At 50.8% G+C, this 23,245-nt stretch overlaps 1 protein-coding gene across 2 annotated transcripts in view; it reads right to left on the bottom strand.

The window, feature by feature from the left end:
- ERBIN (erbb2 interacting protein) overlaps positions 1–23,245 on the bottom strand; it is a 119,001-nt gene that overhangs the window by 42,793 nt on the left and 52,963 nt on the right. For both annotated transcript variants that reach the window (XM_078605525.1, XM_078605526.1), the window contains exons 4-7: positions 21,745–21,862; positions 10,655–10,733; positions 9,535–9,624; positions 7,026–7,082 (exon numbers count right to left, since the gene is read on the bottom strand). In XM_078605525.1, the coding sequence (XP_078461651.1) occupies positions 7,026–7,082; positions 9,535–9,624; positions 10,655–10,733; positions 21,745–21,862 (344 nt within the window). The remainder of the gene's footprint in view (positions 1–7,025; positions 7,083–9,534; positions 9,625–10,654; positions 10,734–21,744; positions 21,863–23,245) is intronic.

Below are 23,245 nucleotides of genomic sequence, written 5' to 3'. Positions count from 1 at the left end.
TTACCGGCGAAACTTCGTACTCAGATTGTAAATGTTGTGGATTTGCTCTCCCAACACACTGGTGTGCTGTACTCGTAACAAACTGGCACGTTGTTTACGTGATAAACCTTACTAATTGGCTGTGTTGGGTGGTGGCGGGTTTGAAACAAGTCCCCACCCCCCCCAACCCCCGAGTGTCACGCCGGCTCGCGTTATCAGCTGACGGGAGAAGGAGCGTGCCATCCTTCAGGCGAGATGCCTAATCCGGCTGAAGTCCCCATGAACCGCGCACGAGGATATTTGGCAGCCCGCACCAGCCCTGCCGCGTGACCGAAGGCTCGCCGTAGTCGCGGCTTTTGTTGCGCCTGCCGAAAATTGTCACGTGTTGGTTTCGGAGTGAAATTGTCGCGTGGTTCGACAACTGCCTAGCTCGGCTTTTCTTTTTTTTTTTACTACAAAGGTGTTGCCCGAGGCTGCATTGTGCACATCATCATTGCCACCACCGTAGCTATTCACGCGTATTTAAAAAAAATATATATTATCACAAGCCAGACGAGACAGAGACACATTTCCTGGAATGAGAGACAGAAAGTTGCGAGCGTCTGGGGTGGTGAGGGGGGTGGGGCAGGGGGGGGGGGGTGAGCGGGCGGGGGGGGGGGGCTAGCACCACAGAGTCATGATGTGCGCATCGCTGGTGCCACTGGGATTCCAAGTTCGGATCGGAGATGCCGTGACCCGTGATTAGACCGGGTTCTCAAGTGTAGCGGAGTGGATGGCCTCAGCTCGGCCACGATGTGACCATATTTTAACGAACGTGACATTATGTTTGGTTTTCCATTTACTTTGCCTACATCGAAGCATTGAGAATTAATGAGAATATTGGTTTGACTCCTGTGCGACAAACATTTCTCTGGAACGGCCGATGTCGGAAAGGTCCCCTCTGGTGTGAATAAAAGGGCAATTTGAAAGGATCTCTTCAGTAGTTTTGTGATATATCCTTCTACGTACCGTCCTCTGACTGCATGACAAATATACAATGTAAAATGAATTGTAGGTGGTAGGTGATTAAATTCAACTTTTGTTGTCATTCATGAACACTCTTTGCAGGACACAAAGGGTCAATGTTTAATTTAAAAAAAAAACAGGTGAGAACTCGAGAGACCGGCATGAGTCTCATCTGACCTAAGTTGTGTCCACAGTGTACACAGGAGAGGCCTATTAAAGAGAAACTCAGAAGTAGTTCTATTACAGCTTCTTCCGGGAGCTGTTCTCCAACATAAGGTGGTGCCCACCAAGACAATGTCGGCATCCACAATGGAACTGCATTCACCTCGTGACGCAGACACGTAGAGCAGCATGAGGGACACGCAACACAAGGCAAGCGGGTAAAAGGGAAAAAAAAACTGAAAAAATATCTCAAGCATAAGAGAGAAATGTATGAATGTGTTTGGGGACATCACCCGACGGATCAAACTGCCTTTTGATCTACAGTAGCGGCCGTTTGAAACCCGACCTCCCGCAAACCCTGCGATTCAAAAAGCCAACGATCGTGAAGACGCGGCTTTGTGTTTGTCGGGGCGGCAACGACGTGGCACGGTGCCTCAACCGAGCCGTCGTCGCTGAACGCGATTTGCGTTTTCGTGCATTGCGTTTCAGGAACGAGCAACGTACCCCCCCCCCCCCCCACGCACAGGAACGAAAAGAGAGCGTTTTTATCGCCGCGTATTATCTGCCGTGGCAGGTGGGTCGGAAAGACGAAGGCCGGTGAGGAAAAACGGACCAAATGCTCACGAGTGCCACATAGAAGCGTGGGGAGACCCGCGCGCTGGCGGCATGTTAATTACCCCGCCTGGTATACAGGAGGACGGACGTGGGTTCGATCCTGACCCGGGCGCCTGTATATTTGGAGTTTGCGTGGTCTCTCTCTCCCCGTGGTAGCGTGGAGTTTTATTCCGGGTCCTCTAGTTTTTTCCCTCCAGATTTAGAACCAAACATGCGTTTAGAGTAGTTGGCTGCTGTGAAATTGCACGTGATGAGCCAATTCGTTGAGCTATCATTTGTGTGGCCAGGTGGCTTCTGTAAAGAGCTATATAGCTCAGAGGGCATTACCTGGGAGTAGCTTCATTACACGAGAGATAGCGGAGGGCAACGCATGGATTGGAGAACATACGCAAGACGTCGTATGGGCGGCTAAGAAAAGTAGGTTTGGGCAGGACGTGGTCTCGAGAAGTTCAAGTGGATTTTGTTTAACCAGGCGAGGACTCTTAAGAGACCAGCGATGAGTCTCAGTTGCCAAGAGTGACCCGTGGGGGGGGGGGGGGCATCAGTGTGGAAGACTTTGGCTGGGGGGTCGAGACCAAGGAGGACCTGGTAGCCAAAAAAGAAGGGGGTGGGGGTGGTGGAACACCACAGAGGTATCGGCTGCCACAGAGATGGAGCCTCATCAGGAGAGAGTGAGAGATGGCAATGGCTTGGTAGGGCACGTAGCGGTGTGTGGATCGCAGCTCACGACGGTGATGCCTGCGTCTTCACTTGCCGCTCCAGAGACCCGTTTATAACGCGTTGACACGAGGATCTCCCGTGAACACGAGACTCCCGCTCTCGACGATGACGAGGGCTCTTGCCCGATCTTAACCAAAGCGGCCGTCGTTGCATTATTAACGTGCTCCCGGCCGGGGAGAGGCAACGTGGCAACAACGTGAAACAGGAGCACCGCCCTCTCGCTCCATCTCCTCCATCGCTCGCCCCCGGCTACCCTCAACCTCGTCACCCCCCCCCCCCAACCCACCGCCCCCCCCCATTCCTTACAAAGCCGTTTCCAAACCGACGCCAACGCAAATATTCAAAAGAGGAATGTCAACACAAAGCAGGGGCAGGTGGACCGTGAAGGCGGCGAGGGGGCACGGAACGGCTCGTGCCGGCATCGGCGGGGGATCGGCGCGCAGAAGCGTGCAGGCCGCGAGTCGGATTGCAACTCACGACAACGCCGTGGGAAGTGCGCGGTACAGTGCGTCTAGGGCGCCACGGTGGCGAGACGTTAACTCCCTCGCCTGATTTGCAGGAGGTCGTGAGTTCGATCCAGACCCTGACGCCTGCTGTATGTTTGGAGTTTGCACGTTCTCCCGTGGTCACGTGGATTTTTTTCTCCGCGTCCTCCGGTTTTTCGCGCGAGGTTGTCCGAAAAAGCGGAAGCCATGTGGGGGGTGTGCAGGTGTCACCGTCAACATTTTTGCCAAGGTTGAAAATTACTCGCGAATTTACCTCGACGCATGAAGCCACACAGCAGCATTGCCCCCCTGCTGTGAAGCTACTGCACACGATGCTCATCTAGGAAACACGGGACCCTCGGCTAAGGCCTCGTGCTAAAGGAATGGCACAAATACTAAACGTTTTAACGAGTTAATGATGACTGTTCACCCCTCCCTGCCCTATAACCTTTGACCCCGATAACACTTCATATTAGAGGAACAGCGGCTGGGCATAGATTAAAGAACATGCCACTAAGTTCTGCTGGTGGTTTTAACCTGCTAGTGACAGCCATAAAAAAACGCGGAATCATAATATTTCTTTATAGTGGAGGAATCTTACGAGCGATGAAGCTCATTATCACAGAGGTCAGGTAGGGGCGGGTCAGCAAGTTACATCATCAACAAAAATACAATAAAATTATATCAGAGTAAGATAGAGAAGAGTTAAGGAAAAAAGGTAAGAAATAAAATGTATAGATATAGCAAAGATGTACAAATTGCACGAGAATATACATTCCTGCAAACGTAAACACTTTGACATCTGCTTAATGAGGCAATCAAGATATGTGCTTGGAAAAGGCAGCAAGACTCGTGGTGGAAATTCCACATTCCTATGGCGGGTTTAAGTTTACCCATCAGAAAATGATTGTTGCCTTCGCCGCAACGTGATACCTGTAGGGATGATAGGCCTAATCAATTACCCGATTGGGATGTGAATTCTCAACCTTCCAATTGCGAGTTGCTTCCCCTGACCCATGCATTTATTTGGTCTCTTTTTATTCCCAGTTTTATTCTGATTGTCCTATTTGCATGAACAGATGCGCCAATAAAATTAGGTCTTCCAGTCCCAAGTGCATCACTTCCCGTGTGTTAGACAATGGCTCGCACGAGGAGAAATCACAAAATGACTCCGGAGTTCGCTTCCACGCACCAGAGGTGCTGCCAATTTCTACTCGCCCCTGCGAGAAAACAACGCTAACAACACTGCAGTAAAATAAACATTTACTTCTCTCAAACAGGTATTTGATCATATCCAGTAAAATTAACGACTTCACAGACGAATAAATATCTCTTATTTCGAAAAGAGATATTTTCCTTTGAGCAGTCACTGATGAGCGAGTCAAGAGACCCGCGACTTTCCACCCGAGAGAACCGGCTTTAATCGCGGGCGGCTGAACCCGGATATGACCCACAAAGCCACGGCCGCCAGAGAGCCCCACCTCCCCGCGTTACATTTTCTGTGGCGGCGAAGATGCTAGTGCGTACGGAAAATTACCGACCACGGAGTCCGCCGACGCTGACGAAACCAACCAAAAAAACTCCGATTCGAATCGGGGCTCTCTGCAGTAGCCGGCCTTCGGTAGCGCCGTCCCCTGAACACCCCCCCCCCGTCACCTGGCTTCATCATGGCTATTTATAATAGACCATGGCGGAAGCGTAATCTGGTTACACAACCGTGCTTTGTAGTGCGGGAGCAATTAAACCTAAATGAGGAACTGGCCGTTAATGAGGCAATCAGGCTAAGCTGTGTGCACAGCAACAAAGTAATTGGAAACGTAAACACGCAAACAAATAACAACAACCGCCGTCACCAGGGCGCTTGTGCCAGGCTAGGTGCCACTTTAAGGCCAAACAAATAAGGGTGTGCACGCTCGCTCGCACAAGGCTTAAAGAGAGAATGCAGATTTACAGATGGCGGTGTTTAATTGTGCCGTTCCACACACCTCTCTGCTTATTTATAATCCTCCACAACGACGCTCGTGATTATTGTGTTACACATCGTAAAATTGTGCGTCGAACTGGGACCCACGTCGAACGCAAAGCGTTCTCGCCTACAAAACAAACATCGGGCAGTTCAGCGTTGCTTCAAGCGAGCCTGGAACTGTTGATGAGACATCGTATGTCGAAGCCGGTTCAGAGTTTGCCAGCGTCGAATCCCTCTAAGATTGCTCGCGACGGCAGCTCCGTTACGGCCAGCGCTCGCAGCAGACAAGGGTTTGTGCTTTGATGGTTTGAAATAAATAAAGTGTGGATGGATGAGGAAAAGAGATGTGACCAGCAATGAACCTGAATAAATGTGTGGGGGCAAAGGATAACCTTAACACCCCTCCCGCCTTCTTTTGCATGGATATCGTGTGGGGAAACCCCATGGACCACACACACAGGTCATGATTCACCACCTCCCCCCCCACCCTAACCGCAATACAAACCCAACCCGCATTGCAAATAATTTGCAATCTGGGTTGGGTTGTAATGACCGGGGCTTCATGGAAAGTAATCATTTGCGTCCTTTGTGGAGAATATAAGTAACAAGAGAAATAGGCAGACAACAACATGCCGCTGCCTCCTCCTCCTAACAACCAAAATATGTTTTACACTCATCCCATCAGGCGCACGGCCTTCTTGGAGTGTATCAAATCAGGAGTTATCGGTTCGAACGCAAGCGAACTCTGGACCGTTTTTTTCACGTTCAGTGTCTCATCAGGCTGTCAGGCCTGCTTGAACCAATGCTGTTGAACTCTCTTTATCGGGATTATGACCAACCCAATATTTTTCTGGGATGCTGAGAGACTGCAGTGGGCACACGTAGCCAGGTTCCGCGTCAATTAGCTACGGAGACGGGACGAGGCCGGGAGTGCGACAGCGATGCTTTGATAGCGACCGCTCTTAAGCTTTCTTGTTTGACAAATATCCCCCTTGCCCCCCACCCCTCCAGTCCCCCCCCCGCAGGTCGAGATGAAAAAGACGCCTCGCATGAGAAACGCGTCGTCGACATCCTCCGCCTGCCTCGTTAATTAATCATTTAAATTGCGCGCCTGCCGTCGCTTCACGCGCACCCCCCCCCCCCCCCCCCCCCGTAATACTTCAAGCGCCCGACATGTCAACAGAGAAGAGAATCAAAAGCATCACTCCTGACCTCGTCGGGGAAGCGAGCGACTGGGATCGCTCGCGAACGCGCGTGTCAGCCCACGAAGGGATGACTCATTTCCCCCGACGCGTTTTAGAGGAGGACAAAGGTACAAGTGCAGCCCCTGCAATTGTCTCGCTCACGCCACCGCTCGAGGAAGGGCCCTCCCCCACTCGAGCGAGATCGAGAGAGAGCCCCCTTGGGAAGGGATTTTTGGCCTGCTCTTCCCCACCAGCCAGATGTCTTGGAAGAGGAGGGAGTAGCCACACTTAACCTCACGACACACGACCTGACTATGGACTATGGTGAAGCCATTCACACTGCTGGGTAGACAGAGGTAGCAGGGTGGTGGGGGGAGGGATTTAAGAAACTTGCACCGTTGTTTCAACTGCCACGTCGGGAGCTGGAATCTGAGCGGCGACCTCTGTATTGCGAGTCCAGTGCGCTGCTGACCATTACCCCACGGGCAGCATCCCCGATGTGCTTAACGACTGAAACTGAGATGCAGCATGTCTACGCTCCCGCTCCCCACACGCTGTGCGAGCTGGATCGCGCAGGGTCATCATCATCATCATACGCAGCGACAGCAGCAGCAACATAAGCAGCAGAAAACATCATCATCATAATCGTCTTCACTGTAAACTCGTACGCAGCCGGCTAGACCGATCGATTCATCGCAGGAGCGGCTCCCTCTCTCTCTCTCGCGCGCTGACGTCAGAGACCCTGGCGCCGATGCTCATAACGCCGGCCGATCGGGATACAAACGCCGCGGATTAATGTGGGGCTCGTTGAGGGAGATGGGGGGGGTGGGGAAAACAACAACAAAAAAACGACGGGGGAGTCGAGCGTTTTTGCAGAGAGGACGTTTCGAGAAAAAGAGCGTCGCTCACCGAGGCAGCGTGCGCAGGTGGTTCTCTCGCAGCTCCAGCACGCGCAGCTTCGTCAGCCTGCACACACACACACACAGGCACAAGCGGGGGAACACAACCGCGGTGGCGGTGACATGCCAGCAGGGAGAGGACGAGCAACGCAACACTGTGGTGCCGTTTTAGTTTCTTAAAGTTGTTGAGCCAGCAGTGGGAAAAAAATTAAACCCACTGTTCACTCGGGCAAATGGAGAGAGCACGGACCAAGTGTTACTAACCTAACATTGAAACTAACAATAACACGTTTATGAGGATCACAGTTAAAATACGAACAAGATATAAAGTTAAGAACTGAAAAATAGAAAAAAATTTACTTAAAATATCGACACGTTGCTTCCGTGTCGTTCTCTTGTTGCTATTACCGTGCTTTGCTGTGCTAAAGGGCTTTACGCTTTGAGACCTCCACAAGTGGCATGGCCTAAGTGGAGTGGACCACACAGGCGGTTTCCTCTCATCACACTCTGTTGAGCCACCACATCAGAGGACACAACAAGATTTATCTTCCTCCTTCTTTCCGCACGCTGCTCGACTCGGGGAAATGAGGCGATGCGGGGAGTTCCGAAGTTCCAATATTCTCGCTCGATTCAAGAATCGTGTTGCACGTTGATGAGTTCCTGTTGTTACAAGCAGTGCTTCTCTTCTTCTTGGTTCTTTCGGTAAAGTCACGTGACTTTACCGAAAGAACCAAGAAGATGAATCCCTGCAGTCACGAAAGCTTTAAATCGAAATTCAGTGCTTCTCTGTTTTCTGGATTTGGAATTCCTCCCCCCTCGACTATTTTGCCTTGCTCATTTCCATAAACACGCGGAATTATTACCTACTCTTTTATCACAAGTGCCCTCTGTTGATGACCACTTTGTGTTATAGGTGGTCTTTGGGGCCCGTGCTCAGCAACTGTGACTTTGTTAATATAGAAATAATAGCACAGAGCTCGCATTGTGAGGGTCCGTTGTCCATTTAAAACACGGTCGATTTAACGGCGGAAATTTTGCGCGGATCTCCGAATTAAATTATATTCCTTTCGTACCATTAATTACCTCCCGGGCCAGGCCAGAATTTCCGATCTCCGGCCAATTTGGGCCATGTCATTCCACGTTATACAAATTACCTTTTCGATCGTTTGTTGATGATCCTCGTCTGTCCAATTATTTCTCGGCCTTCCTCTTTACCGTTCCTACTGCATTACGATGATTACAAGAATGACATCGCTAATAGGGGGTCTGGATAAATGAGATGATATTGACCATGACTGGGATTTGAACTCGTGTCATCAGGATTCGGACACCTGCTGTTTTGTTGCTCAATGTACCAGTGCTATTCCTACGCAAGGCTAAATGTAACTGGAAAAATTCTAATTCTGGATCATTCTACCGTAGGCATAGCTGCGAGAAAAGAACGCAGCTGCTTTTCTGTATTTATGGCAAGTAAATCAAAAACAAAGGCAAGATACCAAATTCCGCAAAGTGCTTTTAAAAATAAATATAACGAATTTAGAAAAATGTGTTTTGACAACACTGAGGCGATCACAACCGATATTTACGAAAAAAAATGTAGAGGCCACTCCATGAAACGTCTGTTCCGTGGTTATATAAATCGCACGGGGCCTAGCGATGCTCGGGAATTAATTGGGGAATTCCAAAAGAGTAAAAAGCCACATTCGACTCTGGCTATCTGTTTCCCGTCATGAAACAAAAAACAAATATCCACTTCTAACACCACATTGACCGTCCGTCGCGACGTGGCGGAGAGGCCTCCTTCATCAATCAAATCACAAATCGATGTTTATTTCCTTTCCGAACCTTAACCGCCGGCCGTGCGAGAATGGAGGCGGGCATTGCGGTGCGAGGCAAAGTTACCACGAGACGGCTTTCCAGACGCGCGAGCGGGCCGGAAAGACCGTCCCCCGTCTACGCGGTGTGCGACGAGGACCCGCGCTAATTGAACCGCGGCAGCGCCGGCTTCGGCACTCCGACCCCACAGGCAGCGGCGGTGCACGCACACACACGCGCGTGACCATCGCACCACGACGACGCTCTCATCTCGCTCGCTCTCCTGTTTAAAACTGTCCACACCAACTCGCTGTCATCAAGCCCGTTTGGTGGCCACAGAATGGCACAAGGAGACATTTACAAGACGTCGAATGGCACGACGGTGGTAACCATAGAAACTCACGTTCATCAACGGCACTCTGGCCTCAAAAGCAAAAAGTATACGATAGGCGACGTTTTGCACAATGGTCCGTCTTCATGGCACCTGAATCATCGAGCGTCATAATTTTTTAAAATTTGCTACGAACAAGGGCCACTGCCCAAAACGTCAACATTTATAAAAACAGTCTCCTTTTAAGGCCACAGAGTGTTATTTAGGAACATGTTGAGTGTTTTTGGTATGTGTGCTTGTGCACCACGACCAACCCAGGTTTACAAAATGCCTTTTATGAACGCCTCCACGTTTAGCGACAACAGCTGCTCACCTGCCCATGGTGTTTGGTAGGGCCTCCAGGAAGGCGTCGTTCAGGTACAGCTCCGTCAGGCAGGTGAGCTGAGTGGCTCCCTCAGGCAGCCTGTGCCATAAACAGTGGGGGTGGGGGGGGTGGGAGTAGGAGGGGGGCACCAGCGTCACGCGCGTTTACCGTGACGGAACGCGCATCGCAACGGATAACGTGAAGATGGGGGGGGGGGGGGATAAAAGTCTCGCATCTCTTTCCCCATGCGTGCCGCTGGACGGGAGGTGACGGGCGGGGTCCGGTGATGTCAGACAAAATCAGCGTGGCGTCGAGGGGGTTCCCTGCCTTCGGGAGGTAAGATGTGGGGGCGACCGCTATTTCTTAAGTAGGCCCGAGCAATTGACGACGGGAAAAAGAAAGTAGCCGATTAGAATTTTAAGTCAACTGATAGACCGAGTTGATGGGACGGTGCCGGCTCAATTTCTGGCGGACCAAAGAGAATGAGCTCCGATCTTGTCGATATATACCAATCACGGGTGTCACGTGAATTTGCGACGTAGGATCGCATCGGATCACTCGCGTGGATCCATCACAACCCTAATCGTGCGCATTTAGGAAGGCCAAGCTTCTTGCTTGAAAGTATGGGGACTTTTGTTGAGATGTTGATGCAGAGATTTTGTCTCCGCAGCCAAGATTATCTGTTTGTAAGAGGCGCCGCTGTGTAAACAAACAAAAAGAACGAACTAACTGTATCCCCGGACTGTATTCCCACCCCTACCCATTTCCCTTCTCATAACTCTGCTTGACAATGGGAATTCGGAGACGGTAATAAAAAAAAATCATTTGAAGGAGTTCACTAATCCGAATCGTCGCAACACAATACATTTTATGGACACTGGCCGGGCAGGGAGTAACACAACGCGGCGTGCTGCTTTGGTCAGAAACGACAACGCGGTTTGGCGACAAAAAATGCACGCAAATAAGCAGCCCCGGGCTAAGAGAGAAAGAGACCACCACGCTTTATCAGAGCGGAATGCCAACCAGTGCTCCCACGATCACCGGAATTCCGCGTGCAATTACAGGACGGTGATGGGGGAGAGGAGAGGAGGGGAGGGGGTGAGAAGGGGAGGGGCCCCCGAGCGCGTACTTGGATATCGGGTTGACGCTAGCTTCGAGCATCGTGAGCAGCTTGCAGGACTTGATGTTCTCCGGAATCTCTTGTATTCCTACGCGGGGGAAGGGAAGACGACGACATCCACGGTTAGCGATGACACCTCAGTACGGCGATGTTGTGTTGCTGGCCGATTGGCGCGTGGGTATTTTTTGGGGCGTGCGCACGGGAACCGTGATTCTCAAAAAAAAAAGAAAAACGTCACATCAGTGAATTTTTCACAAGCGCCTGGGAATCAGCAACTTAGAGGAACAGCAGCAAAACCCCCGGGAGGATCGGCCCAACACCACCCACAACGAACGATAAAGCGGCAAGTATCGCGGTTAAAGAGCAACGCAAGTCAGAGGCGACGATGGCCGCTGGTGGAGACGTTACGATGGCAGGGGCAGCCAAAGAAATTAACGCAACCGAGGAGATTGTCCACCGCAGGACCAAGGAGGTATTCGTCCAGAAGTGGACTGATCATGTCTGATGATGATGATGATGAGTACATTAGAGGGATCAGTCATACGTAGAAGATACAAATCCTGAGTCGAGATGTGAAAAAGAGTTTGATAAATGGAGTTCCAAATGGTGGGCAGGAAGAAAGAGGGGCAGGCAGCAGCAGAGGAGTGACCTCAATGAGCAGAGGTTGACCACGGGCTTTGACAGAAAGCCTCGACTACTGGAGGGGAGTGGAGTGAGGGACGAGAGAGGCGAGAGAGTTGCCGAGCTCATGGGCATTACACCACACACAGACCCCCCCCCCTCGCCGCTATGACTCGGAGAGTAGAAAGAGCTTTCAGCTCAAAGCAGAAACTTCCGCTGAAGGTGACGCGACTAAATTATTTAGGGTCGGGCGTCTGCCCCTCGTTTTATTCCGTGCAGCCGACGCATCCCGGAAAAACCCGGCCACGACTCCCCACGGGAAACGAGCTGCAGGAAATTCTTGGGGAGCGATCGAGGCCGGCCCTGTGAAGGGGGGACACGTCGCTGCAGCTCGCCCTCTTCGCTGGAGGACGGCGGAGATCTCGCGACGAAATCTCTGATGTCGAACAACGTCGGCACGACGCCACGGTCAACTCGCCACCGTTGCCAAATCGTAAAACGACATAAGCCCCATCATGTCTCATCGTCCCCACAGCCTTCTGGACCAACGTGTTCCAGCCCGCATTTGTTGAAGCAGCAAAAACGCTGCAGAGGTTTCAACTTCTAAGAGCCCCATCAGCTGCGTGTGACCTGTTCAACAAATGCTGCCGAGTTGCGTCATGTTCGAGCAATCCTGAAGTCTATGGGCTTAAAATGTTATTTTGCTGAACATTATGACTTTTTTTGGCAGCGACACGCATCTTTGTGTGCGTAGCAATTATTTATTTATTTTCACCGAAATAATGCATATTATATTGAATACGATGTCGCTATGCATTGTATGCTAAGTGGCAGGAAACTGGGCACTCTGGGTCTCCCGGTTTCCATCACCACAGGAAGCCAACCAAGCATCCCAATAAAACTGGACCCCCCCCCACAACCCCCTCCTATTGAAAAAATTGTGCGAAGCTTTCCTGGGTAAATCAAGATCAAGGTGTCATCGCGACCAAAACCGATTCAGAAGACGCCACGCTCCGACACTTGCATTCCACCCTCTGCTAGGCCCAGCAGCTGCTGCTGCTGCATGGTAGCCACACGCCGCAGTGGGTCCCAAGCTCCATCCCAAAACAGCATCCCCTAGCATCTGCTGCTTTCTTTAAAGTCTTCACGGTCCAAACTTGAGTTGAAGAAGATTTTCTCGCACGTTACCGAATTGGGATTAGGCACAGCATCGCCGCCCCCCCCCCCCGCCACTAATATGAAAGCTCCTGAAAATGTCAGATTCAAAATCTGCATTTATAATGGAGGAATCCGATGAGCTACAAAGCTCTTTTTCACAGACGTACAGTCGGGGCGGGTCAGAGCGTTACAACAACAAACACGACACGAGTACAAAGTGTAGGAAAGGTAAACCAATCACTTCATAAAATATACAAATAAAACTAAACAATTTTTCATCTTGCCAGGTGAAGCTCACCGAGCTATTAACTTATTTTTCAGACGTGATCTGGCCACAAATGACAGTTCAACCATGTTGCTTATTGCGTGGACATTTACAAGCATCTCGATACGACTCGTCATGTACGTATGTTTAACTTATTTCGCACCGCACGTAGCAAACCGTGCTAAATCGGAGGTGGCCATGACTCAAACCGACTCGCGCAAGGAGCTCTCAGGTCACAGAAAAGACTTCCTCCTGTGAAAAATCTTAGCAGGACCCTCTTGAACGAGAGTCGGTAGGCATGCCCGGCTAAACAATGTTATTATAATGGCAATAATTGTTCCCAAGCGATGCCTGTCCAGGCCTTCCAGGTCGCTTGCGAGACTCATCGTGTTCCAGACGAAGGTGGCCATGGGGTTGACAGAAAAATTAAGTTTTCTGCGCAGCCTTGACAAACCAGCCGAGAGCGGAGATAAGTAGATGCAACACTCTCACACATGCGCACGCACGCACACGCACGCTCCCGTTTCAACACTCGACATCGTTACGTGGCAACGGGGTTCTTGCTGGCTGCTTTGTGCATCGTGGGATGGCAGTGGCCTTAATCTGGGACATCGGCTCGTACGTGGAGGGCCTACGCCTGCAAGATCGGCAGGTCGCTACTAACCACTACACTGCCGCTCCCCCTACACGCACATGTATGCACAGTCAAGCACAAAGACAAAGATTGCCCATATGGCCTTTAACAGACTGTTGGGGCAAGTGCTGCTGGCGCAGCACACAAGGGGGTGGGGGGGTGGCCAGCACCACGCCTCGGCTGCCTTTGTCTCCCAAGTGGCGATATTTACAAACCTAGGGGAGGACCCAGGACCAGTTCAGATAATCGTCACTGCTGTTGGCCGTGAGCAGGAATCGAAGTCGAGTCGCCGGGTTTGTAGGGCAGCGCGCTAAACACTGCACTACCAATGCCTTACATTCAGTCAAGCAAAAAGCCAAAGATCTCCCATTTAGCCATAACAAACTGTTAGGGCAATTGCTGTTTGCAAGCAACGAAGAAGGCCAACACGTTACACCACGAGGGGGTGGGTCGCCAGCACCACGCCCGAAGCACACACTCAACTCGCACACAAACAAACTCTCACCTCTCCGTCACGCACACGCAGACTCGCACAGATGCACGCGCCTGGCCCAACCTCCATCCATTAATTTCGCTGCTCAGCACCAGGTGCGCGCGGCATCTCAAATGGGGGGGAGGGGGGGGGGTACGATCCCCACCAGTTTACGAACCGGACCGGCCGGCTAATGATCTCCCATGGGCAGAGGAGCACACTCGCCAGCATTCATTGGCCAGCCTCGCTCGTTAGCATAGGTAAATAAATGGAGTGTTTGCGCATGCATTAGCGCCCGAAGTAGTAATAATAATAATAATGGACTGCCAGCGAAAGTGAATGGCCGCGGGCAGGCCATGTCATGATGATGAGATGCTGATGATGGTGGCCAATGGGCAGGACTGGAAGGGACAGCCAAAGGAGGAAACGTGCGCAGGAGCAAGATGCGGAGCGGGACATGGCCAGATGACTTGGGGCGCGCGCCACAGTGGCGAGATGTTAACTACCTCGCCTGGTATGCAGGAGGTCGTGGGTTCGATCCCGACCCTGACGACGCCTGCTGTATATTTGGAGATTGCATGTTCTCCCCGTGGTCGTGTGGATTTTTCTCCAGGTCCTCTGGCTTTTCCCTCCACATTTACAATCAACATGCATTTAGAGTATTTGGCTGCAAGAAATGTCCACGTATAAGCCCACTTCCATTGAGCTACCATTTGTCGCCAGGTCGCTTCTGAAAAAGAGCTATACAGCTCAGTGGGCCTTACCTGGTAAAACAAAATAGTTTTGTAGTTTATTTCAACAAGAATCATCATACTGTCTGTGTATTGTGTCCAGTAGTCTTGATGGCGATGTCCATCAAAGCAGGGCGGTTGAGAACCACTGCAATACAGCTCTCTGCATTGCTGAGCCTCTTGAGTCTTGGGCACCCTGACTAAATTCTAGGAATCCCCGAAGTACAAAGCAATCGGGTCAGTCAGGCCCCGTGTGTGCAGTCAGGCGTTCAGAGTGCGAGCCAGGGAGCCGCTAACAGGGGCACCGTCTACTTTCAGCAACACTCGTGGCACAAGAGATCAGTGGGGAATCAATGTTCTAAATGCACACGAGTCAGCCACAGCTGATGGCATTCCATCCACACACACTCTCAACTAGCTCGCTCAATCAATTACTCACTTGTTCCCTTACTCGCTGGCCGCGCCCATTCACTTGCTCATCAGCTCACTCGCTCACCCGGTCGCTCACCCGGTCACTCACCCGGTCACTCACTCACTTACTCTACTCGCTCACCCACCCATCCATCTTTTCCCTCTGCTGCATAACTCCCTCCCCCCCCATCCCAGGCCTATTTACGATCCGAGGCAAGCAGGTTGTGGACATGAACATAAAGAGCTCTTGCCTATAACACTAGGAAACCACAGCATCTATAGATTAACGGGTACACACTCTGCTGGGCAACGGCTTTCTTCTGTTTTAAACAAACTTCTGCTGGGAAACACTAAAGTGCAGAAGGCCGAGATACAGGTGGATTAAAAACGTGATTTTATTTAAATCCTCGGTGGCTAAACAGATCGTTGTTTCAGCTTCATTCAGCCAAGCTCAATCCACTGCTGGTCAAAGACTCCCCCCCCCCCCCAAAGCTATAGTGATTCGAATTTTGCTTCAGTGGGATTAGCTACCAACAGATTTTTATTATTTTCTGACATCTTGTTCCAAGCTAATTCCCTTACCGAATGTGAATGACAAAAGCCAAACCACGTATCAGTTTGACCTCTGGATGGCACTGGCGATTCTTAATGGCTGTGTCGCACACGGAGCTCTTGAGCCGGAAATGTTGAGATAGAGTGCTGGTTGAAATACCCGCTCGACCACCCGTTCAAGTGGCCGGGTTCTCACGTCTAATGAGTTAATTATCTAATCTCGATCAATAATGTCAACCTCGGTAAGGATTTCTCGCAGCAGCAGGATCATCAGACTGGAGGATGCGTCGTGTTATGACGTCGGTGCCGAGAGCACAATCGGGATAGAATTGAGTGGAGAAAAGACAAAAAAACCCAAAAAACACAACTTGCCATAAAAGCTTTTAAACAACGCGCAAGCAAACGAAGCCCAGCGTTGTCCTCGCTCCCAGTTTTACCCGTCGGCGAGATAACGTTTAACGTTATTATCTTAGCCGCCACACCTCCTGCAACCGTTTCGTGTTCACCCTTAACGGTTTCAAATAAAAACGAAAAATCGAAGAACAGAAGCGACAACAGCAGGGGCTGTTTTCATGAGACGACCACCCATCTCTCATGCCCCCTTGGAGAGGGAGGGAGGTTGGGGGGAGCAGCAGTTATCCGTGCTGCATCTGCTGCTGCCCCAAGAAAGACGACGCCGCAAAGAAAAAACCAATCGCGCGGGTGACCCAGGCCACGTTTAATTTCACCGTCGCGTACAGGGGATTGAGGGCGAATTGTTTAAATCTCTTACGTCACCGTGGCATTACTCAACTGAAATGACCGCAAACACATTCCTGGAAGACTGCCGCGTCGGTTCTCGTGGCTGTGCTGCGCGGCTCTCTCCGATGCGCTTTCGGTTCGAACCGCGTGCCGAAAAGCACGCCGGTCAGGGTCAAAAGGTCATCGCTGCCGATGTCACTGGTGCACCACGCCGCGCCATCGCTTCCTTCCTCCTGCGAGGTCTCTCAGCCGTTGCACAGTTCCGACGCCCGGCCTCCAAGGTCTCATCACCCACTGCCATCTGGCTGTACGTCTCCTTCGGTTTTCATAGTCAACACGTCCATGCAGGACCCCTCTCACAGTCTCACCACCACCGCCACCACCACCGCCGCCGCCATCTGGCTCGAGGGCTTCCCCTTTGTCTCCGACATCTGAGTGCCACGCCAATGCCACACGCACTGCAGTAGACACCCCGCATGTTACGGAGTAGAGGAGAAATTCGGACTGTTTTTTCAGCTGTGGTGAGGACCGTTGAGCCAAGCAGCTCTGTTACAAGGACGACCGCAGCCCAAGACCCGTTGGCAGTGGCGACAGTTATAACGATGCTGAATGCCGAGACGAATGGATAATGGTGATGATGATTAATCGATGGTAATGCAAGATGCGAGATGAATGTGTATAAAGGATTATGATAAAATATGATTGATGACGACGGAGAATAATGAACGATGATGATAATGGAAAACGATTACGATTAACAGATGATGGTGTACAATTCTGATTGTGTGACGATTTGGCCGAGTCAATACTGGACAGGATGTGAACGACCTCTCGACCTGTCCTACAAACCAAAGCAAGCTACGCCCCTGGCCGGGTCGTCTTACATTATTTATGTGGCCTTTCCATCCTGCATTAAACCCAGCCGCATCTTTTTGACGGCGATGCGTGGTGAACACACGCTGAATCTTTCAGGCCACCCATTTGCAGCACGCGCAAAGACAAACCCTTAGAGCAATAAAAATAACATGTTGAAGAAGCGAAAACGAGTTGTAATTTGGCACAAGAAGAAAATGTATTTCCATGCTTAACTTTCCAACGTCTACACTGTTCCCACACGTCTGTGTGTATTGTGTTGGCGTGCGCTGTGTGGGGAGTGGTGGCGCAGTGGCGACCCCGCTCTGTGCCACGAACCCAGCGACCAGAGTTCAAATTCCCGCCCACGACCAGTAAAAGTGACGAATAACTGAATCGGTCTCGGGTCTCCTCTAGCTCGACTCAGCCTCAAATGAGTACCATGTGGAGTGTGTAAAACATCAGCACTGGGGAGACATACGTGGCCAGGCTTGATGCTGGCCATCCACCGCCTCTCGTGTGCCATTCTGACCTTCATTAGGCGGTCGCCAACAGCACTTGCCCCAACAGTCTGTTAAAACTACACGGAGGAAACGTGTTTCTTTTTTTCCTCTACGAGTGAGCAGCGGCGTAGGGCTTTGCACACTGCTCTCTGAACCCCGCAACCCGGGTTCAATTTCCTGCTGTGGAGAACACGAGTGGGCAGATGGTGCGAGGATCTGTTCTGAGCCCACCTGGGGTGAACTCGGGATTAAACGAACGGGTCGTGTAAACATACAGCCAATCAGTGCGGGGGAGATGAAGGCAGCCAGGCAGCCAGGTGTGGTTCGGGCCATATAACAGGTGCTCGCTTACAGAACTTGTCCCTACAGTCTATATTACATGACAAAGGGTCTTTGTCTTCATGTTTGCATGTGTGCGTGTAAATATAAAACCGAGCTACGGACTTTTGCAGTCCATATCTCAAATCACTGGAAAAAAATTCTGTCCATCACACCCAAGAAAATTTAAAACAGGCTCAATGCCATTCAATTTTTTTATTTTAACAAACATAGACAAAGATCCCCTGCATAGGCTTAACAGACTGTTGGGGAAAGTGCTGTTAGCGAGCACCTATGAAGGCCGGCACGGCACACGAGGGGCTGGGCGACCAGCACCATGCCCGGCCACCTTTGTCTCCCCAGTGGCGATGTTTGTACACCCCAACAAGCACTCATTTGAGGCCGAGTCGACCTAGGGGAGGCCCAGGACCGGTTCAGATATTCGTCACCGACGTTGGGCGCTACACAAACACACGCAAGCACAAAATGTTGGGACCGAAAATATAATACCCCTCACTAACGCCGACAAACCCGGAAACGATTTAAACAAAAGCGGCCGCTCCGGCAAACTACAGAGCGGCTTTTAAAGGGCGGCAAAGCGCCGGAGTCGAGGCGATCGCCGCTTTCATGCACGGCGCATCGAGCGCCGGCTACCCCGGCGGGGTTTGGGGTCGTGATTTTCGCGCTCGTCACCCGAGCCGTCGGCTGTCGGTGTGCCCGGGCGTGACCCCGCCGGGATGTTAAACATCACACAGGGTCGAGGCCGGGGGAGGTCGGGGCTGGAGGGGGTGGGGGGAGCTTTGCACACACACACGCTCACCCACCTGCTGCCTAGCTAGACGAAGCACCTGCAAAGTGAGACGTTATAACTCTCAATCATCCGTGCGTGGATCATCGTGCTTATGAAGTATATGTATAAAAAGGCAAGAACCAAACATCTGCCATATAACCTTTCTGCTTACAATCAAATGTGTTTAAAAATGGTTATTAATTAATAAAGGTATGTTATGCATACCAAGCCAAATATGTAATATTTATTTTTGGGTTACAGGAAATCGTTCTACCTCTGGTCATGCCTCCTTTGCAATGTACTCCACGGTGTTCCTGGCTGTGAGATCCACACACATGCACGCACACACGCTTAGCCTGCAACACGCTGTCTGGGCAAGTGCTGTTAGCGGGCACCTATGAAGGCCGCAAACCTATGACCGCCAGGGTGGCCAGCACCACGCCCGGCCGCCTCTGTCTCCCGAGCGCCGATGTTCACACATCGCACCAGGTACTCATTTGAGGCCTAGTCGACGTCGGGAAGGCCCAGGACCTGTTCAGATAATCTTCATCGATGTTGGCCGCGAGCGGGAAAAAAACTCGTGCCACCGATTTTCATAGCGCAGCGTGTTAACCACTGCACCACTGCTCCGCCATATATATGTATATATATACATACAGTAGAGATCTTTACGTTAGTTTAGCTCTTATTTCTTTCTCACTCGTCGGGAGGTCAGTGACTAAAACACGTCTGGCAAGTAAAACGAGTGACTTGTGAGATGCAATAAAAATAGACGATGACACACACATTCGACATCTTCGCCCACGCTCTACTTAGTGTAACAATTAAACACGTTTATATGCAGCCTAAGTGTACACGTGTGGTGAATTAACCTTTTTGGTTTCATCCCAGACCGGGTTCACCCCTTCCTCCCATTTCTAAGCCTTGGGGGAACAGGGACGAATAACGTCCGTGGTGCTACGATCCCATGAGGTTGCTCGTCAGTCGAGGCAGAAATAAGAGAAGGGAGTCGTTCAATGGGGGGGGGGGGCGGGAGGGAGTGGGGTGGGGGCGGCGGTGAGGGGGGGGGGAGCGAGCGTTAAGGCTGCGGGGAAGGCGGCGTGCTTGGGCAGGTTCAAGCGGGTCCGCCGCATCTCTCCGCCTGAGCGTCAAAACGTCGCTCGTGTGAAAAAGTTCGCGATGTTCGGCGGGGCTTGATGCGCTGCGGCGATACGGGGAACGACGCGACGCGTTCATCGCGAATGCGCCGTCGTGCTCGGAGAGGAAGAGATAGCGAACACGTCGCGGCGAGTTTAGTTTTCAGATAGCGGGGGAGACTGCCCGATTCAGATTAGGCAAAAATTTACATTCGGAGAGAAAAGAAAATCTGTCAGAGGTGCCAGACTCTACATTGCATGTGTACGAGTTGAGAACTTGTCAATCCACTGCTGGATGAAGGCCTCCACGCACCTTGTCAGGCATGGAGGTTGTTTGATCATACTTCACCATGCTGGTCCGTGCCGGTTAGAGGAGGAGAGGAGCCCATGATTGGGTCCAACTCTACAAGCACCGGATTTTAGCCTCGACTGGGAATAGAATTCAGGTTTCTTAATTCATAGTGCAGTGTGCTAAACACTGCACCACTGACCCACCCTTGTTAGACAAGCTGCACTCATTAATAATAAAGGTTTTTGGGTTATATCGCGTATGTGTGGTAACCCTCCACCACACGACACAGCAAGTAAGGTTTGTCACGTAAACAATGCACCAATTAGTTACTAATTCAGCCCATCGGTGTGTTGGAGAGTAAATCCACAAGATTCACAATTTGAATACGACGTTTCGCTGCACTTGAGCAAACACTGTTGTGGGGAATAAGTCGTTCGTGGGAGCTCTTTGACCATATTTCACCACACTGCCAGTACGGGGTTGGTAATGATAAGGAGACTAAACAAGGCAGCATGGAAGCACATTCCAATAATAAATTTTGACACCGACTACCGGAGGGGGATGATCGGTTGCGAGTTAATTCCTCAACTGGCAATCGAGCGTCGCACAACCCTTAAAGAGTTGTGAGCCACACACTGTAACCGCAGAGATCGTAAATTCCTGTTTTCAAAAGAGTCGAGTGGAGGAGGAGGAGGAGATGGGACTGGCAAAATAGGAAAGGTGTGCGCAGGCAACAGGAAATCATTGTAGGGTGGGCCGAGGGCTATGAAACCGAGAGGCGGCGGGGGTAGCAGGGGCAGCAGGGGGGAGGAGTACGGGTGGCGTAAATAACTCGTGGGTGTCAACACGTCTGTCACTTTAATGTGATGAGAACGGGGCAAGGTCTGGGGTCGTTAAGCCACCGGCACAGTGACACGTAAACAACGAGAAAACACGACGAGTCTCTTTGAATTTCACTCGCCTCACGCCTATAAATGTACCACTCGTCTCGCATGGCAGTACTAATGAGGGCTTAATACTGCTTGGATCCGGATGTCCAACAAGATCGAGTGCATTCAGGGTGACTTTATGACAGGTAGTAACCAACTTGTCATCTTGGCATGATGCCGAACAACTGATCGATCGAGTGAACAATAGACCAAATTAAATGGACACGTTGAAGATAAAGATACCAAATATTGTTAATCAGAGGATCAGCCAGGACACATGGTGAACCGACAGCACCCCCCTCGCCGCTTCCACCGTCAGCTCCCACCCACTTTCACAAAGCCACGCCCGCTCAACCCCTAGCCCCGCACACACACCAGGAGCGGACACACTCCGGATTTTCGGCTCAGCCTACTGCGCGTCGGCCCTGCCTACTCCTCTGGCAGCTCCACCCACTGCTCAGGATAGCTCCGCGCCCTTTGCGGGCATTGCGAGTCGAGCATGAGACCATAAGATTTTAAAACACAGACAAAGGCCACGTTTTTTTTTCAAATTCTTTGGTAGTGAGGGGGGGGAAATGAGTGGACACACCGAGGACAGCTTTTCTTGAAAACCGCCGCTACTGTCCCGGCCAAACCAGGACGTTTGGTAGCTTCAACCGAACGGGGTAAAACTCACTTTCCGCGGGGCACTCACCATTCTTACTGATGTCCAGCTCGTGGAGGTTGACCAGGTTGGCGATGGACAGCGGAAGGATGGAGATGTCGTTGTCGGAGATGCTCAGCTTGTGCAGCAGGACGCAGCTGAACAGTTGCTGCGACGAGAGTGGACAACGACATTCGGGAAAAGAAGTTGGTGTTGAATAAAAACACTCGGCGAGTCACTCCACCTACACGCCAAGCGAGGACTAGGCCACTTGACAATTAGCGCCCCCTTGTTACGTCGTTAAGTTTCAAGAACTTTGTTTAACCAGCTGATAACTCGGAGACCAGGATGAGGTCTTATTTGCAAGAGTAATCCGGGGGGAGTCAACAAAATGACAAAATAAAAACAGTAAAAGCATAGCCATGATGCAAACAGAAACCGGAAGGAAAACAAAAAAGCGACCACGTCGTGTGAGAAATAAAAAAACACAACACGAGCACAAATCGGTCGCGATGACATGTCGTGCCCACAGCTCCGAGCTGGCGATCAAACAACACGTGTGTGCGTTACAAAATACTGTATCATTCTTAAATTATTTTAAAATCGCCGTTGTCGTTCAAGAATAATGCTACACTGGCCGTGAAGGGGTTCATGTGAACAATCGCATTTCCCAAATGCAATTCTTAAGGTAAATGAACCTTCACGCAAATGTTACGACGCATCTCGAGGAATCGATCCATAGCAGCAGCGGCCACGTGACCAACGGGGTCAACCGCTCCCCTTTCTGTGGGGCAGCAGCAGATTCATTCCCCATCTTTCTAGCCCCCCCCCCAGCCCCCCCCCTGCTTTTCATAACCGGTTCAGTTTGTGTCGACGGTGTGTACGTGCGTCACAACGCGATGTAACGAGCCCGCGCATTGCCTCGATTAAAAACTACTCTCTATGGGTCGATAATTATCGTTGGTTTCTCATCAAGTTGTAAAGCCATGGTTTGTACCATATGGTGCTGCTCGTTTTACCAACGCCAAAGGAACAATAACCATGAGGTTATGGATGATGATCACGGGGATGAGAATAAGTACGTCGATTATAAGCAAAAGAATGACAATGATGATCATCATCACAGGGATGAAAATTAAGATCTTGTTGTTGAGCGAGTTAATAATTTCGAGCATACTGAAGAGGCTAGAGATGATAATGCTATAAATTCCAGACTCCCATGTCCACAATCATCATTTCAGGAGTTCAACCACTGATATTGATATATTTTCACAATAGGGGGCTAAGTTACTGTGTGTGGTCCCAACCGAGTAAAGTTTAAGGTAATGTTCAGCATTGGGATGATTGGCCAATACCAGTAACATTGCATTTTTTTTATCTATAAAAAGCAACATGGATAACCCAAAGAAAACCCCAACAGAGCAGCGAGAGAGAAGAAACAAACACCAGGTAGAAAGGCGCCCGGATCCGGAAACTTTTTTTGCTGCGAGGCACAAATAATAATTGGTTTTACCCTTTCTGGCAATAAAACAGATATTAAGAAATCCCAGTC

This window comes from Lampetra planeri, chromosome 24 (assembly GCF_965212315.1).
Source record: "Lampetra planeri chromosome 24, kcLamPlan1.2.h2, whole genome shotgun sequence".
Classification (NCBI taxonomy): Eukaryota; Metazoa; Chordata; class Hyperoartia; order Petromyzontiformes; family Petromyzontidae; genus Lampetra; species Lampetra planeri.
The sequence above is the reverse complement of the archived record's forward strand: the minus strand, read 5'-3'. Positions and strand labels throughout refer to the sequence as shown.